This window comes from Electrophorus electricus, chromosome 22 (genome assembly GCF_013358815.1).
Source record: "Electrophorus electricus isolate fEleEle1 chromosome 22, fEleEle1.pri, whole genome shotgun sequence".
Lineage (NCBI taxonomy): Eukaryota > Metazoa > Chordata > Actinopteri > Gymnotiformes > Gymnotidae > Electrophorus > Electrophorus electricus.
In genome coordinates, this window is record NC_049556.1 from 11,014,968 (window position 1) to 11,034,251 (window position 19,284).

Here is a 19,284-nt window from a genome sequence, read left to right on the forward strand (position 1 = left end):
TAGTTCTTGCTATGCATGATGAGATGGCTGCATGGTGAAATATGAATTTTTCATGGCGTGCCAATTGCAATCAGTACCTTCACGTTGTACATTGAGAGAATCCACTAGAAGTCCCATAAATGTCAGTTTGTATACTGTATGATGGACATGAGTTTCTAAGTATTGGAATGCTTGCAATTATCCCTGTGTAAAAGACCAAGAGGCAATATCACAACATGCGCATTGATCTGCATGTAATGCAGTGCTTTACAAAAGCCTCAGTATGTTGTCATAGACACATAATATATTTCATTGTGTGTTTTTTTATAAAAGGTTTCACTGAAAACCCTTTAGGCTTTGCTGTATTATGGTTTTGAAAGGATCAATAATCATCTATTTTGCTTCCAAATGTTTTTAAAATAAACAGATTAAACAATAAAGTAACAATAAAGTGAATGAAACTAAAAGGTACAAAGCCCACAAAGGTCTCCTCATTCCTGATTAACATGGCTCATCAACCCAGACCTCATACCCTGCATGCCTTCTCCTTCCCAGTGTAGTCCACCTGGTGGGCTGACTTACTTCTACCTGGTGGGCTGACTTACTTCTACCTGGGGGGCTTCTACCTGGTGGGCTGACTTACTTCTTCCTGGTGCGCTGATTTACTTCTACCTGGTGGGCTGACTTACTTCTACGTGGTGGGCTGATTTACTTCTACCTGGTGGGCTGACTTACTTCTCATGCCTTGCTGTAGGAGATTTCAGGCATCTCTCATGAAACATAACAGTTGTGAGAAGAAATTGCACCACAGTAAATATAGCAATAAGGCATACAGTGCTCACTGAGGGTCACACACATAAGAGATGTCTGCCTCACAGGAGTGACTAATCTGCTGTCATGACATGCATAGACAATTAGGAATAATGTTATAATGCTCCTATTTTGGAACCACTGTTATGCTCACAAGTTGAATCTGAATGAATATAGGATGCGTTGTACTTTCAGAAAGCCATAATAGAAGACTTATGGACATCATCGACTTAAAAAAAGGAAAATGTCAGTTTAATTCTCCTCTGTTGGTAAACACTTTAAATTTCCTTAAACTGAGCAAAGCCACAGAATATTAGGTAATTGTGTTAAAATCACATTAAGTAATCAAGTACAGGACAAATGTTCAGTATCTGAGTACTCTGACACAGGTGGCTGAACTGTGACCGTGCTGAGAAAAGTGCGAGGAGAGTAATAACATTTCTCCCTCTGAAATACACACACACCAAATGCAGCCCACCAACTGTTGTTTACATAAGCTATGGATTTTTTATTGTTTAAATATGGACAAGGTGGATGTATGATTTTTCTATAGTAGATTTCTGCACAGACTATAGAGTATTTGTGATACATTTATATAAAAAATAATAAAATAAATACATTTAAATAATTAAAAACATCAACAGAGTACAGGACATGCAACAGTTAACAAACCAGTGATCCAAAGAAACTGTGATTCAACTGGCCATACATGATATGGTGGCCTGTAAGGTATACCTTTAGAGATTTAGAGATTTACATGAAATAAGATTTAATCACTTTAACTATCTCCACTTGTCTTGGTATTTTAGGCACATTTTCTTATAGTGACTGTGTGAATTAACATGTATTATTTCAAAAATCTTTCCAAATGAAAATGACATTTCAGACTATTTCACTATGTAATTGTCTCAGAACTTCTTGTAATGTGAAAAATAATGCATGACTGTCCTTCATTCTCTGTTTTTGAGGGTCTTTTTCCAATAAAATCTTAAACATTGAGTTGTGTACATTTAAACGAAAAACATTTCCTTTTTTGGAGTAATATTTTATCAAGGGTATCCCTTACTCTGAAGTAAGCCTACAGGATTTGTGTACTTGGCCCACCACTGCTTACACCTTTATATATTAGTTTAAAATAATACTCCTGTTAAAATAAAATACCATTTTATACAGTGTTTATAGGTCAGTGTTTAGGATATTTTTGGCAAATGCTCTGTTTTAGAACAAGACATTCATGAGGCATAATTCTAAGACCAGAAATTCTTTCATTAGCTTTAATGCAGCCTACCATATGTAATGAGGGATTTTCACAAGTTATCACTTTCTCTGCTTTTGAATACATAATGTAGAATCTTTCCCAATCATTGTTAAAAAGGAAACATTGGAAACTTGCAAGACATTTTCATCTGTATTTGAAATGTTGAGATTAGCATTTTGGATAACTTGCCACCTCTACACACTCTACTTCACATTCAAGAGAGTGTGAAGCAGGAATTTAATGCCACAGTTGTAATTCTACACAGATGTCAAGATCCTGTACAAAACCGTTATAGCTTCACGTACGGCCCAGCCCATACACTTCATACCAGAAACCACAACATTGCAAGCTCTTCACTGGGGTCATCCGATACGCACCTCCCTTTATCAGTGTTTTGCTGAATTATGTACCCGATACCTCCAAAAGGCTCAACAGTAAGGTGTCCCAGATATGGATGTATATTAGTTTAGGGTTTCTAAAAGCATTTTATAATCATGGAATCACACACTGTGGAAGTCTAAGGGAGGCCATTTGTGCTCTAAAACCAAACATTTGACAAAAACACTACAAAAGGCAGTAACACAAGGCAAAGCATATTACTTTTATATAGTACATTTTATATACAATGCAATTCAATGGGGTTTAGAAATAGAAGTTCAAAAAGTTGATTTAAATATGAAAAATTAAGAAACACTTGTAACTATTAAATTAAAAAAAAAAGTAAAGTAATGAGTTAAAAATTCACAGTAGAATTAAAAAATTGATTACCAGATAAAGTACAATGCTTCACCATGTTTAGTTTGAGGCTGTGGGTGCTACTCCATTTGTCTAAGAGGCCTGCTAGGTTTCTACACTGAGTATATCAGAAATGTATTCTGTGCTTAATTCATGCAGAGAGTTATAGACTGTTATTGGTGTTTTAAAATATATTCCTCCATTAACTGGAAACCGGTGTATAGGTGAGATGTGAATCCATTAGAACAAAGATTTCTGTCAGGTTTTTGTTGCTGTTGTTGTTTTTTAACTGATTAGACTCAGATTCTGAGAGTATATGTGCTCCCACCATAGAAAGAGTATTTATTGGGCTGTGATCGTATATTCGCATGTCAACAGCACAGCTGTGATAAGTTACTAGTAGTTTACTACTAGAATACAGACATACAAGCTGAGTATGAGGACGTTACAGCCACTTATTCACATTCATAAGGGGCAAGTGAATCCGGCCCTCTGCATAAAACCCAATCCACTCGAAACCACTCTGATCTCCTGATAAAACACGTCTTTATTTTCTCTTTTTTTTTTGATAAATAGCATTTTTCATGGGTAGACATTGCACTCTTAATATCACGACATTTTATTTTTTGGTAACAATTCGATCCGACCGTGCAATATCAAATACATAAAATGAAAGGGAACAAAACCATTTTTTCGGGTGCGCATTTCAGCGAAAGATGCTGTACTCGAGTTTCTAAATGCCTGCGGAAACAGTCGCTCCACCCAATGCGCTTGCACTTAGCTTTATCCGCTGGCATTTCCTCGACCACCTATTACGCAAAATATTAAATTAAGGCTCGCCGGTCTTGAACCAATCATATTAAAACGCGATGACCCCCAACTACCAATAAAATTGCGCTGTACACTCGTCCGGCCAATAACGCAGCTCTGCGCGGTTTCCCCATCCAATCCCAACGGTCACCACGTCCGGGCCCAGAGTCCCTTTTCAACCTTCACTACCAACAGGGGCACCTTCAACCATTTCCGTGGCGCACCGGCAGCGGATCGATTAATAATAATAATCGCTAATATTCCCATATACACACACTGGCATTATGTCTTTTCTTACTATCAGCAGGGTAGCGCCAAGACTTCTCAATTCAAAGGTAAGAATCGTTTACTAAGACCAGTAAGCGGACTAGTTAGGTGGCTTGCGAGTTGGCTAGCTAAGCTTCCTTGGTTTAAGACAGTTTAACGTTTTCAAACAAAATTGTCCCCAATAATACGCCTTTTTCTGCTTTGACAAAGGTAGCAGCCTGCCGCACAGTTGAGCTAACTTAACAAGATAAAACGACCGCCAGATAAATGAGCAGCTAGCTAACGCTGTTGTGATAGCTAAGTTAGCTTTAGCCTAGCTGTGAACTATCAAGTCTTCCAGAGCTCTTCTGGAGTAGCAGATGGCCGGTTACCCGACAGGGTACGGTAGTCCGGTGTCGGTGATAACATCTTTTGTTCTGCATCTGGCCAGCAAGCTTGCTATGGAGAAATGTTAGCTAAGTTGCTAGGGAGAAATGTTAGCTAGGTTAGGACAGCTACAGCATGAGGAGCAGTGGGCTGTGGTTGGAACAAAGCTAGGCTAACTAGCTCACCAGGAAGCCAAAAGCAAAGGTCCCGATTTGTCGCTATTGTCGTTTAATTTAGCTGTCATCCCTAACTGTTTTCTTATAATGTTTGCGTCTTTGGATCATTAGAATGTCCTTAACCATGGCAAGTTAAATATATCGCTCATGTATCTCTGATAACCTTCCTTCCTGAAGAGATCATGCCCGGCTAACTGCCAGCTCCTTGCGTTGCTGAGGGTATTAAAAAGCAAGAGGCCATACTACGGTTCCCTAGAGTTCTGTCAGTAACCAGACAAGAGGCCGTACTACGGTTCCCTAGAGCTCTGTCAGTAACCAGACAAGAGGCCGTACTACGGTTCCCTAGAGCTCTGTCAGTAACCAGACAAGAGGCCGTACTACGGTTCCCTATAGTTCTGTCAGTAACCAGACAAGAGGCCGTACTACGGTTCCCTATAGCTCTGTCAGTAACCAGACAAGAGGCCGTACTACGGTTCCCTATAGCTCTGTCAGTAACCAGACAAGAGGCCGTACTACGGTTCCCTAGAGCTCTGTCAGTAACCAGACAAGAGGCCGTACTACGGTTCCCCAGAGCTCTGTCAGTAAGCAGACAAGAGGCCGTACTACGGTTCCCTAGAGCTCTGTCAGTAAGCAGACAAGAGGCCGTACTACGGTTCCCTAGAGCTCTGTCAGTAACCAGACAAGAGGCCGTACTACGGTTCCCTAGAGCTCTGTCAGTAACCAGACAAGAGGCCGTACTACGGTTCCCTAGAGCTCTGTCAGTAAGCAGACAAGAGGCCGTACTACGGTTCCCTAGAGCTGTGTCAGTAAGCAGACAAGAGGCCGTACTACGGTTCCCTAGAGCTCTGTCAGTAAGCAGACAAGAGGCCGTACTACGGTTCCCTAGAGCTCTGTCAGTAAGCAGACAAGAGGCCGTACTACGGTTCCCTAGAGCTCTGTCAGTAAGCAGACAAGAGGCCGTACTACGGTTCCCTAGAGCTCTGTCAGTAAGCAGACAAGAGGCCGTACTACGGTTCCCTAGAGCTCTGTCAGTAAGCAGACAAGAGGCCGTACTACGGTTCCCTAGAGCTGTGTCAGTAAGCAGACGTCATGTGCGCAGCAGTCGTCATTCAGAACTGTACTTGATGCTTTTGGCATAAGGTTAAGTGGTATTGTAGCAGGGAATTTGTGCGCTTCAAAGATTCGCTATCCTCTCCTGAAAGAGTATTGTTGCCTTATAACATGAGCCTTACAATATATTTTTCATGAATATGAGTAAGCCATATGGTTACAATGTGTGAGTACTAATACATAATAGATCCTGTCCCTGCTTTCCATGTCTATCCACCGTGCTTGCAATAAGGGGAGACTTTAATTTCCCATTATATTGAGGAGGTGGATATGATCTCCAGTGCTTGTTTTTTTTTCTCCCAGAGTAACCATGCCTTGCAAAGTAAAACGTGTTTGGCTGAATGTCCTCCTTTCCCCCTTTTTTCTCTTTTCTGGTTTTGAAGATGGCCTATGGAGGTTTGTAAACTGCTTTAGCTTGTACAGTGTAAGCTGTTGAGGGTAAACAAAATGATGTTAGAGTAGAGGGAACGGCTGCTATTTGTAAGTAATTCAGATGTTGATAAGTCAGCTGCATTTTAAGCTCCTGACTGGGTGCAACTCGTGCTCTGATAGAGCTATAGTGGCATTCTCTCTTTTATTTTTAATCTTTACTTTGATGGGAAAGTTTTGTGTCTTGCATAATATTTGGTGTTTTTTGTAGTTAAGCTTGACAAATTTAATACCCATAGAATGGGAAGGCCCTCTGTGTTTGTTTTTAATGGATTTGTTTTAAAGATGGATCTATTTAGCTCATGACTGTTTTTGACCTGGTGACTTTTGGGACATCATTTTGTACTCTCAGATTCTTCTCTGTTTTAGAGGGCCCTGAAATATCCTCAGTACTCTAACAGCATTCCTGTGTTAAAGCCATTGCCGCTGTTTCACATCTTTGTAGTTTCCTGCCAGCACTCTCCCTAGGAAGGTCCCACTGTTCGTATCATGACTCTGGCTTGCTGCACACCGCAGAAGGTTTTGGACCAGAAGTGGGTCAAAGGTTACTGAGAACCTTTATTTTTTATTTTTTCTCGCTTCTATCTGATACCATTTGCCTTGAAATGGTTTTCAAGGTCACTGGAAGGGGTAGGCCTATTTGATGGTGCTCTGATAAGGCTGGTTTAGTCCACACTGTCATTAAACAGTCATTTGGTTTAAAGACAATCTGCAGACAGGACAGTAGAAGCTGCCGGTTGTGTTACATAATCTCCCTCATCTGATCTGGCCACGGTCTCTCCTTTGGTAGGTAAAGTGCGGGTGACTTTAATTATAGTAGAATCACCTCAAAGCTATCACATGAAGTCAGTCAGCAACAAATTGCAGTGGGCAATATTTTGCACCCATTATGAAGTGTGGGAAGGACCTAAGAGGCTACTTTTTATTTAGGTCCTGGTTATGTTTAGCCCCCCGATGGGCAGGGGTATAGGGTTTCAGAACACTGACCTGTTTGAGATAGCCATTGCAGAGGGATTACTGGCTTGTGTTCAAAAACGTGTTTCCCTATCTGACTCCAGTCTGCGCAGTCCTTGTCCACTTTAATCCAGTGCGGTAATACTGTTTGGATTTTAGTCCAACGCAGTGGCCTTCTCTGTTTAGTCTTTAATCCAGGGCAGTCATCTACTGTTTGGTCTTTTCCTTGGGTCTTTGCAGATTGTGTTTGAGTCGTACTGAATTTATTTTGTGCATAGTTTGACCCTAGTGTATTGGATATGGATTATGATTTAGTGTAAAGCAAAATAGCTTGTGTCTGAGCTCTAACAGATCTGATTGGTTGATCGGTACCTTGGTGGTCACTTTGTTTGGGCATTTCTGGAAATATCCTGGTGGTGTCAGTGGAAATATTTGCACCATAGCCAGAGATGGAAAAACCTTGTTTCCTCTTCCATCAGTGCTGCAGAGGTAAACTGTCTGATGGACTTTGGCTCAGAGCTGGAGCCCAATAACTCATCTTGAGCGTTAGATTAGGAGATGACTGCCAGTGGGTAGATGAGTTGTCCTTCCCCCTCCTTGCATAACATTGGTAAGCATGTGATTTTTTGTTTCAGACATGGTAGAATTCCGCAGATTGCCTATGACCTGAATGTTTGTGTGTCATTTGGCCATGGTCACAGGAAGCCTGTAAGATTTTGTATGAAACTCTGACATGCTGTGTCCTGTAGGTCTTGTAGTAATGATTACTGCTCTGCTTTTTAAAAATTCTGTATTCCATTCTGATGAAGTGGTGTGATTAAAAATTGGCAGTGGTGGGAACCCCATGATTTTATTTTAATGCAACAACCATTTATTAAGTTAAATATATGAACCCATCTAGTGTGTTGTTATTATTTTTTTATTACACGCAGTATCTTTGGTTTATGCACCACTTATACATAGTATCAGTAGTGCACTGCTGGTGTGCATCTCCATATGCGATTGCAGCATGTGACCTGTGCAGATACCCCATCTGAATAAGACTGACCCAAGTAACCTTTGCAGGGGTTGAACATTTTCAGTTATTTAATTTACATCACATTTTTATATATAACACTGCTACTTAATGAGTATATTTTGTACAATATCAAATATAATTAACACGGTGAATTATAAAATGTTAATGTCATTGGTTTTAATGGTTCCCTTGAAAAGAATATATTTTACATACTTCTACATGCTTTTTTGCAAACACTGAGGCTCTTTGGGTTCAGCCTTGGTTTATCCATAAGCCTGTTGGGGAATTTTGTGAATTAACGCAGAATTGATCGAGAGAGAATCATAGCCTTATTCATAATAAGAATCCATTACCTTCATTTGTCGGAGCTGTGTCCTGATCATTTAGCTAGATGAGTGGAATATTAATCACTGGTGTATCTGTAACTAAATACACAGAAATGATGATTGATATAAAGGTTATGTAAATGTGTCTGCACCTTAAAAAGTGAAAGTGTATGCAATGGTCTATTTTATAATGCTTAACACTGCTGTTTCTTTGCTGCAATATGGTTTATGTTTATAATTTTCTTTCTGCTTTCTTTGTGTTCCTCAGACTTCAGCATGTATCGTTGTGTCCGCCAGAAAAGCCAGTGCGTCCACAGTAAGTACCTCTGAGCCTCTCGTACTGAAAATGCACCAGGCCACCCCACACCAAGCTCTCAGACCCGGTCATCACACCTCTGAGCCTCTCGTACTGAAAATGCACCAGGCCACACCACACCAAGCTCTCAGACCCGGTCATTACACCTCTGAGCCTCTCGTACTGAAAATGCACCAGGCCACCCCACACCAAGCTCTCAGACCCGGTCATCACACCTCTGAGCCTCTCGTACTGAAAATGCACCAGGCCACACCACACCAAGCTCTCAGACCCGGTCATCACACCTCTGAGCCTCTCGTACTGAAAATGCACCAGGCCACACCACACCAAGCTCTCAGACCCGGTCATCACACCTCTGAGCCTCTCGTACTGAAAATGCACCAGGCCACCCCACACCAAGCTCTCAGACCCGGTCATCACACCTCTGAGCCTCTCGTACTGAAAATGCACCAGGCCACCCCACACCAAGCTCTCAGACCCGGTCATCACACCTCTGAGCCTCTCGTACTGAAAATGCACCAGGCCACACCACACCAAGCTCTCAGACCCGGTCATCACACCTCTGAGCCTCTCGTACTGAAAATGCACCAGGCCACACCACACCAAGCTCTCAGACCCGGTCATCACACCTCTGAGCCTCTCGTACTGAAAATGCACCAGGCCACCCCACACCAAGGTCTCAGACCCGGTCATCACACCTCTGAGACTCTCGTACTGAAAATGCACCAGGCCACACCACACCAAGCTCTCAGACCCGGTCATCACACCTCTGAGCCTCTCGTACTGAAAATGCACCAGGCCACCCCACACCAAGCTCTCAGACCCGGTCATCACACCTCTGAGCCTCTCGTACTGAAAATGCACCAGGCCACCCCACACCAAGCTCTCAGACCCGGTCATCACACCTCTGAGCCTCTCGTACTGAAAATGCACCAGGCCACACCACACCAAGCTCTCAGACCCGGTCATCACACCTCTGAGCCTCTCGTACTGAAAAATGCACCAGGCCACACCACACCAAGCTCTCAGACCCGGTCATCACACCTCTGAGCCTCTCGTACTGAAAATGCACCAGGCCACCCCACACCAAGGTCTCAGACCCGGTCATCACACCTCTGAGACTCTCGTACTGAAAATGCACCAGGCCACACCACACCAAGCTCTCAGACCCGGTCATCACACCTCTGAGCCTCTCGTACTGAAAATGCACCAGGCCACCCCACACCAAGCTCTCAGACCCGGTCATCACACCTCTGAGACTCTCATACTGAAAATGCACCAGGCCACCCCACACCAAGCTCTCAGACCCAGTCATCACCTCTGGATTAGGGTGCATGGCACTTTTCTTTGTTTACCTTTGTCTTTCTGTGACCATCATGTGACTAGACCAATAAGGTCACAGGTCTTTTTTTTTTTTTCTCCCCTTTTTTTTACTAGATTCCTCAAAAGGCATTTGAACTGTAAGGACAATTATTTAGACCATCTATTGACCCTCTAACCTCTTGACCTTTACAGAATTTGAAAGATGTGTTGGCAGATCTGATCCCCAAAGAACAGACTAGGATCAAGAACTTCAAGCAGCAGTATGGAAAAACCACCATCGGCCAAATCACTGTGGATATGGTGAGACAGTTTAATTACTGCCGTTTTAAAAAATAAGCAACTTTTGCTGGCACCTGTTTTATTGAGGGAGCCAAATATGCAGGCGCCTGCGTAATCAAAACAATTCATCGGATGTTGGTAGTCATCCAAGATTTTGACAGGCACATAAATGAGGCCATTCAAAAATTGGGAAAATCCTTAATTAATTAATTGATTTAGTATAAGCATGCCTAATAAAATTCAGAGTTTAATTTTTGCCCACCTCTTTAGCTGTGTCTGGTTCACACTTGTAGTATTAGCCTTGTTTGCTACCTTTTTAATTAAATTATCAATGATTTTATTAAAAAATTAAACAGGTAGTTACTGGTAACCAAATTCATAGACACACCCAGCACATTTATTAACAGATTTGCAAAACTCGGTTCTATTCAGGAAAATCTTAAATTGGCTAAGTGTTTGTTTTTGATGCTTTAAGTAGGATACAGTCTGTTTCGAGGGCTTGAACATTTAGGCCAATCTGACTATTAAAACGGGCTCACTGTGCTGTGGGCTCACTAGCTTGTCTGTTAATGTTGCTTAGCCACTGTTGCTCCTAAACACAGTATTAATATTATGAGTAAATTGTATTAATTTGTTGATTTGAACTTTTTTTGCTCTTCTCACATTTTAAAAAGGTAATTCCTATAGTAGTGGCAGATGGTGGGATCTTATTACCTGGAAATTCAGTTCTCTGTTAATCTTTTATTTTCAGTACAGCCATCATTCGTCATTCACTGTTTTATATAGCTTGTTGTTTGTGCCCGAAAACCTTTTCAAACCTTTTCGACCAGTTTCCGAGACCTACAGATGAAGTCTGTAGAAAAATAATTTCCATTGGGGACTTGCCACTGGCCTTTCAAGTTATTTCAAGCCAGCTTTTGGTATTTATTGTAACATGCTGCTCAGCTGTACATCCTGTTAAAGTGAAACTCTTTGTTTGGGGCTTTGTTGGGGCGTTGTTTGTTTACCTGAGCTCCAGTCATCTTGCACTTGATACCTAATTGCTTTTTAGATAGTTTCAGTTAGATGCTTTACTTACAGAGGCTGCAGATCCTTAAATGCAAAGAAGCATAGTGTAGCCACTCATTTTTTATTTTTATTAAATTAGTTTTTAATTTATTATTTTAAAATGGTGACATTTGAGTTAGAGTACTTCAGATCATTAAATACATTCACATTCACGCGTTACATTTTTTTTTTTTGGGGCTATTTTAAAAAGGGAAGTAAAAACGCTCTGACAACATTCCCAAAACTTGGCCATCTTTATTAGTGTTATTAGTAAAACTACGTTGAGTAAGGACCGTCCTCTGATTCATAGGTGACTAAACTGTCGGCCTGTTCCACCTCTTTTCCTCGCTCTTTCTTTTTCTTTCTTTCTTTCTTTTTCTTTCTTTCTTTCTTTTTCTTTCTTTCTTTCTTTTTCTTTCTTTCTTTCTTTTTCTTTCTTTCTTTTTCTTTCTTTCTTTCTTTTTCTTTCTTTCTTTTTCTTTCTTTCTTTCTTTTTCTTTCTTTCTTTCTTTTTCTTTCTTTCTTTCTTTTTCTTTCTTTCTTTTTCTTTCTTTCTTTCTTTTTCTTTCTTTTTCTTTTTTTCTTTCTTTTTCTTTTTTTCTTTCTTTTTCTTTCTTTCTTTCTTTTTCTTTTTTTCTTTCTTTTTCTTTCTTTCTTTCTTTTTCTTTCTTTCTTTCTTTTTCTTTCTTTCTTTCTTTTTCTTTCTTTCTTTCTTTTTCTTTCTTTCTTTTTCTTTCTTTCTTTCTTTCTTTCTTTCTTTCTTTCTTTCTTTCTTTCTTTCTTCTGTTAGCTTTACATCTTAGATTACGCCAACGTATGTAAGCATCTCCAGTGCTCTGATTGGTCAGCCTGTGTATCCAGGGCTGCTAAGGTCATGGTGCGATGCGTCCACACAGATAGCTGTCTGCTGTTAAGCAGAGTCTGTTTGGTTGCATACCTTTGGTCATCAGGGCGATCGAACCTCCCAGCTTATTGTGTCAGGGAAATCTAATTATTATAATTACACAGGCCACAAATATTTGGCTATGATTTAATTCACTTGAAGATTGTTGATATATTCTTGGGATTGTGTTTGGTTTTTTTGGATTTTTTAAAAATAAAAGTTAGAATATTTCATTATATATTTAGAATTGAATGATTGATTATTGACAAACTTGTGTGTGTGTGTGTGTGTGTGTGTGTGTGTGTGTGTGTGTGTGTGTGTGTGAGAAACAGGTCTATGGAGGAATGAGAGGCATGAAGGGTTTGGTATATGAGACTTCAGTACTCGATCCAGATGAAGTAAGTGGCATGTTGTTTTGTGGATGGATTAAACTTTGCATTAGCCATTAATACACACATCCATGGAGTACCCAATTTGGATCAATAATTGATTGATTTGACTTTTTGTAGAGAGCTTCTTAACCTCATCCAGATAAATGGGGCCCACCCACTGAACCTGTGTCTGTGGACTTGTGTGTTGTCAGGGTATCCGTTTCCGTGGCTACAGTATTCCAGAGTGTCAGCAGCTGTTGCCAAAAGCTGCAGGGGGGGAGGAGCCTTTGCCTGAAGGACTCTTCTGGCTGCTGGTCACTGGCCAAGTGCCCACCGAGGAACAGGTGAGAAGGTTTGCTCGCACAGGAAGGACATCATCTGGTAATGTATTACAGGGCTTCTGTTCTACGTACTTTTAAAAATCGGGTTTTTTGTCATTTCAGTAGTTTATAGCACAGCCTTGGTCATGTTGAGGACCTGTGTGGAATACAGGGCCATTCATTTTTGTCGTTTTCAATCTTGTTTGGGGGGTCTGTGGAAACTCATTCAGGTTTATAGTCACTAAAATAGGGGAGTAAGAGTTAGCTAGCCTCAGTGACCGGTGCCACCCTCACCCAGCCCTGCCCGTCCACAGGCCGGCTGGTTGTCTAAGGAATGGGCGAAGCGCGCTGCCCTCCCCTCTCACGTGGTCACCATGCTGGACAACTTCCCCACCAACCTGCACCCCATGTCCCAGTTCAGCGCAGCAATCACGGCCCTGAACAGCGAGAGCAACTTTGCCCGAGCTTACTCCGAGGGAGTCCACAAGAGCAAGTACTGGGAGGTGACGCAGACAGTACCGGCGCAATGAACCCACGCCACGCCACCCCTGTCCCTCATGAATGTGCTCATTAACCTCTTTCTGCTTTAGTTTGTCTACGAGGACTCCATGGACCTGATCGCCAAGCTCCCGTGCGTGGCCGCAAAGATCTACCGCAATCTGTACCGCGAGGGCAGCAGCATCGATGCCATCGACTCCAACCTGGACTGGTCCCACAATTTTACCAATATGCTGGGATACAGCGAGCCCAAGTTCACCGAACTCATGAGGCTTTACCTGACCATCCACAGGTAGCCACTCAAGCTGACTTCGGGGCTTCCCTTGTCAACACAAGGCTTGACACTTGCTCTTTATTAGCCAGGCTCTGGTGACTTTCATCTTGGCAAAACCATGCCAGCTTCATTTAAAATTGTGCCTTTGAACTGATTGGGGGGGGGGGGGGTGACCAAGAAATGAGAAGTCAGTATGTAGAGATTCCACTTAAAAAAGTAAATGAATAAAGATTTAAATAAGTTTGTGGGGGTTTTTTTAAACCTACTTTTCAAAAAGACTCAAGCTGCATTAGAAGAAAACTTTAGTCATTTCACCTGGTTTTGTTTTTGCAAGATGGCATCCCTGTACAAGGCTGAACTCTCTTAATGACTGGTAGCTAGAAACCTACAGCCTTAAAACAACATTTGTTTCCCATTTGGTCATTTGACTTGGTTCTCCAATGGATTCCTCCTACACCTTTTTATTAAAGTATCAAAGAAAAAAGTGCCTCATATCTCTTGTTATTGGTCAGTAAGCCATCAGTAATCTTACTTTTTGAAATACTTTGATATTTTGAACATGCACTTAATGGCTTTTTGATAAGTCTGTCTGTCTGTCTGTCTTTCAGTGATCATGAGGGTGGCAATGTCAGCGCACACACCAGTCACCTGGTGGGCAGTGCTCTGTCTGACCCCTACCTCTCATTCAGCGCAGCCATGAACGGCCTGGCTGGGCCCTTGCACGGATTAGCCAATCAGGTATGAGCCTAACTTGAATCCTGTCACTCCTGATGAACTGAGTGACTGCTCAGAACAGATCTCAGAATCAGAATCGAAATTTGATATTAAAAAAAAAAAGAAACCAAAATGTGAAACTCTTGAAAAACCACCTAAACGGCTTGTCAGTCTTAGCTGAGAACAGTCTGGGCGTGGTCCTGATATTCCAGTGTGCAGACTTGCTTGACGGTGCACAGTTAAACTCACACAGCCTGCAATAACTCTGAATTTCTTGCACCACTTTGTACCTGCGTGCTGATGGAATGTTTGTTTTCATGCTGAAAACTAAACTATAGGCTTAGGCACAAATGGCTAAATCAGTGGACAGTGAACGGAAGTGTAGACCATTGGGTTTTCCTGTACCAAATGGCAATGCAGCCTATGTAAAGCTTCCTAACCTTTGACCACCCATTCTACATTGGAAAGGGAGAAACTGCTTTGTATATTTTAGAATAGTTTGGGACGATATTCTTACGACAAACTTTATATACGTACATTATGTGGTGACGAGAAGGACCAACCTAATTGGAAGGAAAAGCATTTAGTTTCCCTAGGCCTTTATATGGATGAATAACTTTAACTTATATTTAAAAAAATATATATATATATATATATTTATTTCCAACATTTTCCATGTTAAACATGTTAGAAATGTTAAAACATGTTGCTAAGCATTGGAACGTTTTCTGGGTGTGAAGACTAGTCCTTTGTGTCCTGCAGGAGGTGCTAGTGTGGCTGACGGCCCTGCAGAAAGAACTGGGTGGAGAAGTGTCTGATGAAAAGATGAGGGATTACATCTGGAACACACTTAAGTCTGGCAGGGTGAGAACACACGTACACACACACGCACACACACACACACACACACATCTGTATGTTTCTGTCTATTAATGTCCTTTTTTTTATTAAAACTGTTTTGCTCTCTCTGCACCTGTTTAACATGAGCACGATCAAAGTGCAGAAAACCTTTGGAAAAGTTTTGAATGAACAAACATCCATAGCAAAACCCTCCATACTTCAGTCATATCATAGCAGTACTCTGAACAAATGTTGCCAAAAAAGCAGTTACTCAGCCAAGTTGTGTTTTAAATCTATGCCAACACTAAAACTCTCAAAATGATAACAGCATCTAGGTTCATATACTGCTAGGCAACACACCAGCACGCAGAATTTACATTTTAGAGATTAGTCAGATTCGGTTTGGTTAGCCTGATATGAGGAGTGTCTTGGTTAGTACACTTGTAACATGCCAAACCATCTAAGCCATCACACTGGACTATATGCAGATACCCACAACGAAGTGGTAGATAACGAAACGAAGCACAAATAAAAAAGGTAAAACAGTGAAGGTATAAGAGGGATATTCGACATGTACGTAGATGAGAAACGCGTATAATGCGTTTAACTGTTTGGATGACGTGACCGACCTTGAGGGGCCGTAGTGCGCTGTTGCACTAAACCTGTCCGTTCTCTCGCACGAACACGCCAGGTGGTGCCTGGCTACGGGCACGCCGTGCTGAGAAAGACCGACCCGCGCTACACGTGCCAGCGTGAGTTTGCCCTGAAGCACCTGCCCAGCGACCCCATGTTCAAGCTAGTGTCTCAGCTCTACAAGATCGTGCCCAACGTACTGCTGGAGCAGGGCAAGGCCAAGAACCCCTGGCCCAACGTGGACGCCCACAGCGGCGTGCTCCTACAGGTCAGGCCCTGTGCGTGTGCGTGTGCGTGGGTTTTCAGTAGGGTTTCCCTGAACTGTTCAGTATTTGGCTTAGTCTCGGTTACAATGGTCTTCGTATCTTAATTCGGTATTCTGAAGCTTCAGGTTGTGACCTCAGAAAGCTTCAAAAGTAAGATCAACTACTTTATGTTTAGAGATGTTAATGTTTTGAATATTTAGAGTAAAGGAATATAAAATAAATTAAAGCTGGTTTAGGTTACCATGTCAGAAATTCACAAACATTCGCCTCATGTAATTTCATATGTAGAGGTACATATTTGATCAATCATATCAACTATTAGGATGTTTAATCCTTGGTAGCTACAAGTACAGCTACACGCAATACACATGCAAAGCTTTTATCAGCTTGTCAAACTGAATGGTGCATTTCTGTTTATTTGCAACATCGTGTATTATTAATACAATGTTGCTGCTTACTAGAAATAGTTTAAGCTATAATGAATCTGCATAATATGTGAGTAATTATCCATTGTTGTTGTTTATAATTATTTTTATTAATTTTTTGTTCATTTTGATTGGGAACATTGCATAGTGTAGATATTGGCGTTCGAAGCCTTTAAATTACTATTCAGGCTAGCTCAAATTTTCAACCTTTTGATTTCAGTCGTTTGTCACATTTTAAAATTCTTACCTTTTTAAAAAAATTCATTTGTACAAATGAAGCTGGCTCTGATGCATGTTGCCTTGTATAGGTTAACGGGCTCTCTCTCTCTGTCTCTGTCTCTGTCTCTGCGTGTGTGTGTGGTTGCGTGTGTTGCACAGTATTATGGCATGACTGAGATGAACTACTACACGGTGCTGTTCGGCGTGTCCCGTGCCCTGGGCGTGCTGGCCCAGCTGGTGTGGAGCAGAGCCCTGGGCTTCCCTCTAGAGCGACCAAAGTCCATGAGCACAGACGGACTGATGGGCCTCGTGGGAGACAAGTCTGGCTAGAAGCAGAGGAGGTGGGGTCAAGGGCAAGGTGGCATGGCTACTTTAAGAACAAGCTCTGGTGTGAGGGATTCAAAGAGACAGTACGCTTTTAAAATTCACTTAGATCTAAAAAAGAAAAAAGGCCCTTTTTGATCAATACTATTACTGAACATAGTGTGACTAACGTAAACAGACCCGCTGTTGGATCATGGCTCATTGTGTTTTGTTTGATTAAAAGAATTCTGGTTTAATGGACTAACCATTCACCAGTGCGTTAAGCAGGGAACTTATGCTGTAGCATTAGATATCTGCTGTTCAGTGTGTCATTTGGTTTATGTGTATATATTTTATGGGAATAAACAGACCCTTTTTTTTACAGCCGTAGTTTAACATCAGTTACTTTTATCTCCTCAGTTCCCATGTTACATTTTGTAATCTTGAAGCCAATCTGATCCTTGATGTTCAGCCAGGCATGGCATCCCCCAATATTATAAACATGTTTTCGTATAAGAACACTCCAAATGGCAAAAACAAACCCCTTTTAAACACGAGTGAATTCATGACTAAATCATTTCAGCTCAGTAAGCTTGTGATTCCCTTAAAAGGGTACTGCCCCTTTAAATTCTCTCTTGCACCACTTTCTGACTTCAACAAATCATGTGTTTGGCCATCCCCTGGTTTTTCCCATCTTTATTTGAAATAACCTCCTACATTTTAGTTTAATCTTTCCCTCTGCATGTAGACATTTTGGGGAAACTCAAACGATGCCGATGAGGAGGGAGAGGATGATACCAATAGCTCTGAACTTTGGACTTTTGGACTTGGCATTTGTTAACTTAAGTGTTGGATCTTAAAAGCAAGCTGAAACATTGCTCTCATTGTGCGTGGCCCAAATTACTATTATGATTTTCTCAGTATGTCTATGAATACAAAAAGTTCTTAAGTGATCTGCTACTCTAAAACAAGCACTTGGTAGTGAATTCTTTGTGTTGGGTCATAACACCCTCCCCACCCCCTGGGTTGAGTTGCATCGACATATGTAGAGTTTTCTGAATTAGGATTTTGTACAAATGAAATTAGATCATTTTGTGTGAGTGCATAATTTGTGCTTTTATTTATGTTTTTGTAAATAGCAGTAGCTTAATTCTACATAAAATATTGCTAAATCAAGATGAGTGTTACATGCTCTTCCTCACCACTTAGCACAAAGTAGCCATGCTTTAAGCTTTGCTTTAAAAAAAAGAAACCAAAACACCACTACTTTTTCAGCTTCTAGATAAACCCAAAGCTGCTGGTCAGGTCAGGTCAAGACGGGTTTATCCTCAGGAGGGGCTCAGGTTGGTTCTGCTGTTTCGTGCTTGCTCCTAGGCACCCACACTGCTTCGCATGTTTGGTGTTAACTGACCGGTCCATAAACGCTCCACATGCTGGTACAGTAGGATCTCCTTCCCTGTCAGAACTTCTCGCACTCTTTGGCTCATTATCTGTGACGTATTAACCCCAGGTAACCGGCGCGTTTGTCCCGTAGGTCTGTTCGGTTTGCTTTTGTGTGCTGTTGTGTGAGGTTATTTCATATATTGAGGAATTGAAACGATCAGAGGGAAGATTTCTTGAAGCCAGGATGGTGGGAGGAGGTGGGGAGACTGGCGAGTCCACTGGGTTCAGTGGGAGAGAAGCATAGGTGAACAAAACAAATGGGGTAAACTTGACAACCAATAAACGTTTTTAACAAAAATGATGGAGCTTTTTTTTTTTTTTTTCTTCTGCTAACCCTGTACATGACAAATGGTGTGAAAACAAGCAGACCTTTTGTTGAGTATAATCAATCACATTTTCTTTCAAGGAATCATTAGTGGTGACACTCAGGTTTGATCAATCTTTTTTTTTTTTTTTTTTCTCATTTTTGAAAAGAGACTTTTTTTGAAGACAAGTAATGAGAAATGTCTCGTCTCAATTCTGATTGATTTGATTTTCTTCTTTCTTGACAGTTTTAAGCAAAACATAAATACAGTGATTGGGGGGGGATAGAGAGGTAGATATGTTAAGACCTTCACCAGTCTTCCAAATGTTTCCATTTTCACTCAAAAGTTATTTTTAATTTTAGCATCCCCAAGGACAATTTTGAATTCACAGTACACTCCAAATGTAAACATACTATACAGAATAAATATACTTTCCAAGGCTGCATGGAGTTCTGACCTATTCACACATGTGACTCGGGTGTCGACACCTCAAATCAGTACAGGGAGAGTAGAAACTCCACAGTGGATGTACCTCGTTTCATGGTGCTACCCTTAATCCAAAATATTCACAGGAAAGGTCTGAAATC

At 41.3% G+C, this 19,284-nt stretch overlaps 1 protein-coding gene across 1 annotated transcript; it reads left to right on the plus strand.

Annotated features, from left to right (window-relative positions):
* Positions 1-3,753: 3,753 nt before the first annotated feature.
* cs (citrate synthase) lies at positions 3,754-19,138 on the plus strand. Its single transcript, XM_027008481.2, has 11 exons — positions 3,754-3,927; positions 8,507-8,554; positions 10,070-10,177; positions 12,419-12,484; positions 12,670-12,801; positions 13,092-13,280; positions 13,368-13,567; positions 14,158-14,287; positions 15,026-15,127; positions 15,795-16,004; positions 16,806-19,138. The coding sequence occupies exons 1-11, from the start codon at positions 3,877-3,879 to the stop codon at positions 16,974-16,976; spliced, it is 1,407 nt and encodes a 468-aa protein (XP_026864282.2). The 5' UTR covers positions 3,754-3,876; the 3' UTR covers positions 16,977-19,138.
* The last annotated feature ends 146 nt before the right edge of the window (positions 19,139-19,284 follow it).

Coding starts and splice junctions, on each gene's coding strand:
- cs (XM_027008481.2), top strand. CDS start 3,877: ATGTCTTTTCTTACTATCAGCAGGGTAGCGCCAAGACTTCTCAATTCA. Junction 12,802..13,091: donor AAGTGCCCACCGAGGAACAG/GTGAGAAGGTTT, acceptor GCCCGTCCACAG/GCCGGCTGGTTGTCTAAGGA. Junction 13,568..14,157: donor CTTTACCTGACCATCCACAG/GTAGCCACTCAA, acceptor TCTGTCTTTCAG/TGATCATGAGGGTGGCAATG.